The sequence below is a fragment of the Rhododendron vialii genome, chromosome 8a (genome assembly GCF_030253575.1).
Source record: "Rhododendron vialii isolate Sample 1 chromosome 8a, ASM3025357v1".
Classification (NCBI taxonomy): Eukaryota; Viridiplantae; Streptophyta; class Magnoliopsida; order Ericales; family Ericaceae; genus Rhododendron; species Rhododendron vialii.
The window spans coordinates 15,151,866-15,161,228 of NC_080564.1; the positions used below are offsets into that span (position 1 = coordinate 15,151,866).

Below are 9,363 nucleotides of genomic sequence, written 5' to 3' on the forward strand. Positions count from 1 at the left end.
CGTCCTCCAAAAACCTCGCAAACAATGAAAATTCGTGAGTTTAAGAAGTGAGAGCGTAGACCAAGGATTGAGAGTGGGAGCAAAAGTCATTTTGATAGACCAAGGATTGAGAGCGGGAGCGAGAGTTGTCATTTTGATGGATTATGTAGCTCAAGAGTACGGTGAACAATAGTATAACCTGGGAAGAATAAGCCTAAATGCTTCCCTAGCCAATAAACTGTTTTTTAGCCTAAGTACTCCGACTTTTTCAACTTCCCTTAGCACATGACAATGGTGGCTAGAAAATCATGATATGTTTGATTGGTGCAATTTTTTTTGGCCCTATAATACACTATCCCAAGCCCCAACGTCCAATTCCACTGTCACATAATTTAGCTCACTCTATAAATTATTTTGGTAGATAAATGCCTAACTTTATACTAGTGAATGAGAAGAAACAAAGAAAGTGAAAAAGATGAGAATGTTACAAACATGTAAAATGGGGCACGTGGAGAACTACAATTATTAGTTAGGGAGAAACTGTACCCACGAATTGGCAAAAGGAAGTAGTAGAAGAAACACCTTCAGCGAGGAGAAGATGACAAATACATGGAAAGCCAGTGTTATTCATGTACCAATAACATGCAATGCAAATAAATCTGACGTATCATCTTACATTACACTAATTTAACTTCGACAAGACTGATAATACAACGGCAGCAAATGTGAATTAACTGCAAACCAATAACATCACACTTTGGAAACATGTCGGGCATCCTCAAATGTATCAACAAAAAGAACATTACTGAATGGATAAGTTCCTCAAAATGATGCCGAAAGCTGCATAATTTTGCTCGTACCTTCACAAGGACATCAAATCCCTTTAACAACACAAGTTGGTTGCTTTCATTTGATCATCATTCATGCAGAGGTCTTCCCCAAAATTGATATCAACCAGAATTTTCAGAAGACTCCAAACTCCAGGTTTCAGTTCAATTCAGATTACTGATTAGGTTCCAAGTGGGACATAAAAGAAGCAAGTCGGACGGGAAGTGGTTCAATTTCACCGGATGCACTCAAAACCACCACAAATTATCAACCAAATCAAAAATAAAACCAAACATACAGCTGCATCTACTGCAAGAATAATTCTTACTTGGCGGCACCACTTTTTTCGGAAGCTTTTGTTACCTGACCTTGTCCTCATTAAAGCAAGATCCTTGTGCAATGAAACTGTAGAAGCCACACCACTCTGGCAATCAGATTCCAGAGTTCCTGTATCAACCTTGACAACTCCTCTATCAGTAGACGTATGGTGCTCCTCCAACTCAATGTCTCTCATTGCAATGACATGATCCTTCATCATCATCATCGTCTTCTTCTTCTTCTTTTCTTGCTTGTTAGACTTATTGACCAACAAAGGTAACTTTGTGGAAGCAGCAGCTTCGACTTGCCCATTAGCATCATAAGTCAATGATGGAGACAATTCTGCTTGATGCGGTGAGGAAGCCTCTGCTGGCCATTCATTACAAGCAGTCTGAGAAACATGTTCTAAGGAAGTAATCAATTGATAAATGAAAGGAGCTAGTTGTTCCTGTATGCAGAGCGAGCGCAGACTTGATTTATTTCTGGTTAAAAAGCTCCTATTCGACAATTTCCTGACTTCATCCCTAACTTGTTCCAAAAATCGAAGGACCCCTGAATTACCAACACCCTCCTGCACAATAGCAAAGTAGACATACCCATCTTCTGCAAGAAATCCAAAAGTTTTTTTACCCATAGTCTGAAAGTACCATTTGTGATACAGAGGGGTCCTTTCCAGGCACAATGCTGCCAATTTCTCGATCTCCTGGTCTCCACTTCTATGTGCGTATAGAATTCGTCCATCCTTTGATACACAACAATACTGAACAGTTTTTTGAATTGGAGCCATCGACATTGTTCATAAAGCAACTAGCAGTACCAATACTACTCCCTAGATGATTCTGATGTATAACAAGTTGCTGAAAAATGTAACCACCAATAAGCCACAGTTCCTTGCAGGCAACAAACAAAAATCTCATTTGATCTTAGAACCTAAAGAGAAACAAATTCAATGAAACTAGACAAAAATGCTGCAACATGAAATCTCAATTTGCAAAATATTTCTGCAAAAACCTAAGCAATCAAACAAGACATAGCAAAAGAAGAAGCAGCCATGATTGTTTTTGGGTTAAATGACAGGCGTGTAAATGTTCACATGAGCGCCCCCTAATTTGTCCTTGCTAAGTCGGTTTAAATTGTTATTTGGAGTTTGAGGCTTGATTTTTGTGTTTTAGGTATTTTTGGAGGCTAAAAATGTTGATGGGCTTATGTCTAAGGCTTAAGGACAAATTAGCCCAATCCCAATTGAAGACCCAAAAGGATAAGAAAGGGTGATAATGACTATTGTTCCAGGCATTGGACCTGATCAGAGCTAAGGAAAACGAAATTACTGAATGAACAAGAGTTTTCTAGTATGGGAAACATCTACGTCAAATTACCTTGAGAATAATTTAACTTGCCTAAGGAAGGATTTGGCGGGAGCAAATTGGCCAATTATAAGGAATTCGAGTTTGACCAGGGATCAAATTACTAGTATATAATGGGTTAATACGTATATAATGGGTGATGGCGTTCATCACCCAAACCTCGACTGTTCCCACTCCAATGTCTGGCTAAATTCCTTCTAGGGTATATATGAAACTCAAACTCCTAGTAACATTATTTACATTTTGATTGAGGTTTTTATTATTCGAATCATGTTTGTATGACTTTCAAGGATTTTTTTGTACTATTAATTCTTCCCATCAAATGTTGTGTATAATTTTCTAGATTTTATTCACATCCATACAACGATTTTTAATTTTTTGTGTAACCGGTTGAGATGGATTATACTAAGTAAGACGCGTTGTGCCGATGAGACGATTCGTGCGAATTTGAGATGGATCGTACTAGTAAGACGATTCGTGCTAGGCAAAGATAGACCATGTAAATTGGTGATTCATAAAATTATCATTAGAAGATATCGTTAGGGCTTACAATCCTATAGTATCCGGGTTGATTCAAATAGTTTACCTATAATCAAACATACTTAAGTTACAAGAGGAAGAGTGGATTTGAAACCCTAGAGCTTTCACCCATCAACTCTTTTCTACGTTCTTAAGCGCTTTAATTACATTTCGATAATGATAGGAAACCAACAATCGATCTTTTTTCTCTAATTAATTGGAATTTCTGTAACTCAGCCTTAACGACCCGATCATTAAACTAAAGGAGGCAAAATCCAACCAAATGCAATTAAAACAACTCTTCAGCCAGGAACACATAAAGTCAATATGAAGTCCCTCTGTCTGTCTCCCCAACATTGACCAAAAAAACCAACATCACAAATACTTAAAACCTTATCTCGGATCTCAATTATAACTTCCCAGATTGTTAAATGCTTATAAAATCAAAAATAAAAAGAATCCAACAAATTTGCTGGCAAAGCAAAACGAATCCACAAAGTTCACGAATCAACGGTACCAAAAAATTTCTGGTCCAAGCAATTAATTACCTGTAGAGCCTCCAAACCCTCGAACTCCTCCGGGAGCAGAACAAGGAGTTCATGGAGAGAGAGAGAGCGAGACAGAGAGAGAGGGGCGAGTGGGGTTTTAACGTGAAGGAGCATATGCTGATCTAGGTAAGTTCACCCATTTTAACTGTTCATGGACATACTTTTATACAATTTTGTCCCTATTCTATGTGGGAGGAGCATTATAAATTATACAAATAATCGGTTTACCTATATTTTTCTTCTTCACCCTTGCCCTTTTTTAGAAATTTTTTAGAAAAAAAAAAACCCTCAAAATTTGAGAAAAATAATTTGAGATTTACACTCAAAATTATACTCCAGACTCATACGTGTAGGTTTCACTTAAATTTATACTCAAAATAATTGAGATTTAAATTCTTAAAAAATTTATGCCTCTCAAATTGCAACTATGCCTTTAGTAAAGTTTTTAGTTTTTACATGTTGTATTCATGCTTAGATTCTGTGGTTGCACGTGTCGCTCAATTCGTTTAACGAACTCATAATCATCTGAGGATGTATGATAGTAAAACGGGATAATGTGAAGGTTTATGGGGTTTACTCGAGTCTAGGTTAATGGATTTTTTTACTAGGTTAAAATTGTCGTCGTCCCATTGTTTGTCCCTCTTTCTGTCTAAACCGGACGGAAAATTAATTATAACTTTCAATTGATAATACTTTTTATACGAAATATAGATTTTTTTTAGGAAGAATAAGAACTTCATTTAACAATAACAATTACAACTCACTGTGTGCTTCTATTATAACAAGAAAATGAACCTATTGCACACGAGTAAAACAAATGATACATCAATGTCGAAAGGAAACGTGATGAATAAAATAAATATTACAATAGAGAATACAACGACGAGCGTTTGATAAGACGATCATATGTTGGAAAGGCGCAAGCAAAAAGACGATGAATAGTTGCCACGGTAGTTCCACTAATGACGAATGAGGCTTCCTACAGAAATTGATTAATACCAACCAAGTGACTCTAACTCCCTAAGAAGAGAGCACTGCGCGCACGGAAAACACCTCATGCAACCAGAGCCAACCTAGAGTTAAAGCTTGTGTTGTGACCACATACGGCCTCCATATTTTTTTTTTTTGAATTTCAAGGGCCCCATTTACTTTTTTACCGCTTATAATTTTTTTTGAAGAGGCCTCATTTACTTTTTTACCCCAATAAAAAGGCCTCATTTTAATTTCCGCTTTAAGCCACTGCAAAGTCAAGGCTGGCTCTACATGCAACTAGATGGCCAAGAAACCAACTACAATGTAGAATTCAATAGAGAAAATGTATAATGATTACTATAGTGGTTTTTTTTTTTGAAAGGCTCGTGGTTATTGAAATAGAACTACTACAAAGGAAATAAACCACCAGCAAACTACCACCACCTATAGAGACCTGTGTTTAATTTTAATAACTCTAAAGCTTTATAATTGCTTAGATTGTGGGGAAGTGTGAAAATATGATATGGGGTTATTTTTGAGGTTTAATGTGTAATTACTTGTAAATTTACGACTTGATGTGGAGCTTATATTTGTGGAGGGTGAGATTTCGAGAGAGACTGAGAGTGAGAATGAGTGAGAGAGAGTTGTGCCGTGAGTTGAGAAGGGAGAGAGATAGACGTGTGAGTGAGAGAGAGAGAGTGTTCAATGTTAGGTGGGTTTGAATCTTCTCTCACACAAAAGCGCTCTCTCTCTCTCTCTCTCTCTCAACTCACGGCACACCTCTCTCTACTCTCTCTCTCGAAATCTCACCTCAAAACTCGAAACTCACATTGATCCACCTCCCTCTCACCTCATCCACGCGATCTAGATCTTGAAATTCGTCGGTTTGAGCTTGGGGTGCGAGTATTTTGGTTGAATCAAGCTTTGAAGTTCTAGGGTTTGATTGAGCTTGGATTTGTGCTTCCAATTCTTGAGGTAGGGATTTCTTGCATCCTTTGTGTGTTTATGAGTAGGTTTGATTCTAAAATTGTGTTGTTGGTTGTTGTTTTGAGCCCTAGTGAAATCTATCAAAACTATGCAAATCGTAGAAAATTCCCATGTAGGTACCGGCACCTCATTTTCTCAGTACCGTTACCCATTGAACAGAGCTGAAAACTTGTTGTTCCCTACTAGTACTGTGTTTTCTGCCCTACCGGTACCCCATTTTGTCCAGTACCGGTACCAATCGTCCAATGGTACGTTTGGTTCTGGTACCGGTATCCCACCTTTCTTGGTATCGGTGACGGTACCCAATACAATTTTTCGTAAAATTCCCTATTTTCACATTCCAAGGTAATGGTCCATTCTTTTGGGTTATATTATGCGTGTTTAAGAGCTTGAGGGTATTATTATTTATCTCGCACTTGGTACTTTATTTGTTGGACGTGGATGATTTGTTTAAAATAGAAAAGAGAGTTTATGACACGTTATGGATAATTAACGAATGAAATGCGATATGCTGACATTTGATAAAAAATGTGGACACGTACTAGACCCACCAACGGGTGAGGATGCTAGGCAGTGACCACAGGATCTAAAATGCCCCGCAATAGCGATCTCTCAAGATACGTATTAGACCCATCGACGGGTGAGGTGCTAGGCAGGAACCACGGGATTTAAAATGCCCAACAAGAGCATTTGCTCAAGATACACAATGATGAAATGACAACAAGATACAGAAACGATTAAACGACTAATGATGTGGAACCATGAATGCGTTGAGAATTAGTTGGAATCATGAACTCGTATGTTTTGCTTCTACTATACATTATTCGTGTCATCTCATTTCCATATAAAGTTAGCATAGATTTTTCTAGTGGGCTTGTGTAGTTTAACCCTTCATTATTTTCAGGCAATAATCAAGGACAATGACATGGGGTGATGTGCATGCATTCGACCATACTTTTGAAAGCTCATATGGAAGAATTACTTTTGCAGCTCTAGCATATCATATTTTGAAAATGTAATCATAACTTTAATTACATTCTTTTGATAATGGATTAGTATAAACGCAAAAGTCACTTCCTTATCGTAAGCTTATGCTTATTTGGGCCGTTGTGCTATTGGTGTAATATTTTAGAATTGCTGGAGTTTGAATTGTAATTATGATGGTATGAAAATGATAAACTCTTTTGAGATATGATGTACGTTGTTGTGAGGATTTATTTAAGAGAAATGATATTGGCACTCCAAAAAACAAAGAAAAGTGGCTTTGGAGTTATACTGAAATTGGAGTGCCTGCATTAATTTTTGAAGTGCTAATATCATTTCCCTTATTTTATGAAAAGTTATGTTATTTATGTTTAAAATCAAGAGCGCACCAAACCCCAACAAGCAACCAAACTACCCTGCCAAACTTCGAACCCCGATAAGGGACACCTCTTTGGATTTATCTCCTTTAATAAAGAGATACTTATCCCAAATGGTACTCCCGAAAATAATCATAATAGATTAATAATTAATAAGAGTTTTGAAACTTAAAAAATTTCTAATAGTGGCTTAAGGGGAAAAATCAAGAAAAGAGGTGGGTACAGAGAAAATTATTGTTAATTTAGGCATAAATTAGAAATGAATTTATCTCGTATGGATACTGAGAAAAGAGGGGTGGTATAAATAGAATTTTTCTAAAACCATACCAGGTAAGTTGTTTTCATTTTAAAAAAATCAGGTAGATGAAGTGCCAAAGGTCCATGGCACCAAAAGGTAATTACATTTTGCCATCTCAATTTTAATTGTTCAGTCATTTCAAGAGAAATCATAACTTGTTGATACGAATATTCTGTTTGATTAAGCTAATTGTTTTCAATTACCAAATTTAAATACAATAAAGATATAGGTACCGAAAGGGGGGAGGGAAATCGTACCGATCGGTCACGCCGAGTTGTCTCTGGCCACCGGACGGCTGATCCGAGCCGTCCAAAAATTCTAAAAAAAAAACCGATGGGCCCTGTCACGCCTTGAATTTTCAACATAAATAAATATTCCGCTTTTAATGAAAGGGTCCTTGCACATCATTAATAATATCCCAAAAGAGTCCCCATCTGTTTAATTTTACAAACAAATCCCCAAATTTAAGGAAAATACAACATTGGCACTCCGACCCAAATAAACTTAAAACAAGTACGAACAAGTTGTTAAGTTACAAACAGTTTAGTCAAAAGGAAATACTTGAATGAATAGTTACAAACCCCTCTTTATCAAAAGAAATTCAATTACAAAGATGATTAAGTAACTCAATACGAATAGCTTCCAAAAGGTCCTTTACTTCCAAGAAAACAATGCATGCGAGCTATTAACCAGTATTTGAACCTGAAAAGAAAGATTAGGTTGAGCTACAAGCCCAGTAGGAAAATCTTTACCAATTCTATGTGCAAACACGAAGACAAGTGCAGAAAGATGAAAACATAAAGGTATAACTCAATCGATAGATAGGAATCATTTCAAAGGGATGCCAATCATTCATAACAACCATTTTAAGACTTGCCACTATCACCAATCAACCACACTGTTCATAAGACTCGAGCAACTCCACGGTTCGACACGACTCTTTATCACTAATCTCCACCATCAGTATTTCCACCCCTTGCGTTACCGTATAGCACTACAAGAGTCACTGTATTACCACCCCTAGCGTTACGGTATGCACCAACATCTAGGATCTCCGTATTATCACCCCTTGCGTTACGAGACCATCTTAGTCTTCGTATTACCACCCCTTGTGTTACGAGACTTTCTAAATCGACCATCGACTCAAACAACCATTTCCTCACTCAACATACAAGTTAATATTTTCTCAGAACCTCATTCATTCATGAAACATGTCACGACATGCCAACAATATCACAAATATGCCACAAACGTGCACAAGCAATCATTCATTCGCAAGTTGCATCTTATTGGCATTTTAACCAAGTAATTTATTATTCATTCCTTAGTAACGGAAGGCCAACAAGTCAAAAATAACATCTACTAATCATAGAAAATCATAATGACAAAACAAGGATCATATGAGTAGCCAATGGACGTTGGGAGACCGATACACCCTCACTCTAACAGTCATAACTTTTTGTGTACTTAGAATCTTTAGATGATTTTGGTGGCGATGAAAAGCTAACTTCAAGACCTTCGAATCGATATAAAATTTGCATGAATCCGACATCGGACGAGAAAGTTATGGCCGTTTGAAATTGGGCTGAAACCCGAAAGACGAGTAGAAAATTCCAGAGAGGGGAGGGATCGATCCCCCCATCACCAGGGATCGATCCCTGGGCTTGCTGGACCAGAAATGAAATGGGGGATCGATCCCTACGCGATTTTCGGGCGATTTCTGCAGATTTCAATAGCTTTCGAAACGAACGAAGGGAGATGATCAAGGCTCGATTCTCACATCATATCAACATATAAACACATAAAAGAGGTAAAGAAGTCCCTACCTCGCGGCGATAGCCAAGATCTACAAGATTTGAACGAGCCCTAGCCTTTTTGAACTTCAAAACTTCGATCCAAGCTTGACCCAAGGATTTCCGAGCTTAAGAACGCCAATGGAAGGCTGGAGGGTTGTTGATTCTTGAAGTTCTTGAGAGATTGAGTGGAGTTTGGAGTGAGAGGAGGAGAGAGAGAATCCGGTAGAGGGAGAGAGAGAGAGAACGGATGAGAGAGGGAGATTGGGAGATATTTTTTTATCTCCTACACACACCCCATATATATACTCCAACATCTTTTTATCACACACACACTCCCTCATGTTTCCATTCTATTACTTCAATCCCCAATCTAATTAGCCACCAAATAAATCA

General features: G+C 37.6%; 1 protein-coding gene and 1 long non-coding RNA gene across 4 annotated transcripts; one reads left to right on the plus strand and one right to left on the minus strand.

The window, feature by feature from the left end:
• Positions 1-585: 585 nt before the first annotated feature.
• On the minus strand, positions 586-3,702 carry LOC131335974 (phytolongin Phyl1.1-like). Of its 3 annotated transcripts, none has more exons than XM_058371561.1 (2): positions 3,557-3,702; positions 586-1,982 (listed from the first exon to the last, which is right to left on the minus strand). In XM_058371561.1, the coding sequence occupies exon 2, from the start codon at positions 1,916-1,918 to the stop codon at positions 1,043-1,045; it is 876 nt and encodes a 291-aa protein (XP_058227544.1). In that variant the 5' UTR covers positions 1,919-1,982; positions 3,557-3,702; the 3' UTR covers positions 586-1,042. The 3 variants fall into 3 exon arrangements, with proteins under 3 accessions (XP_058227544.1, XP_058227543.1, XP_058227542.1); XM_058371560.1 differs by having other exon boundaries at positions 586-2,015; XM_058371559.1 differs by having other exon boundaries at positions 586-2,055.
• Positions 3,703-5,214: 1,512 nt separating this feature from the next.
• LOC131335975 (uncharacterized) lies at positions 5,215-6,702 on the plus strand. The gene is made up of 2 exons (XR_009202699.1): positions 5,215-5,503; positions 6,420-6,702. It is a non-coding gene; the product is annotated as an uncharacterized LOC131335975 (long non-coding RNA).
• Positions 6,703-9,363: the final 2,661 nt, after the last annotated feature.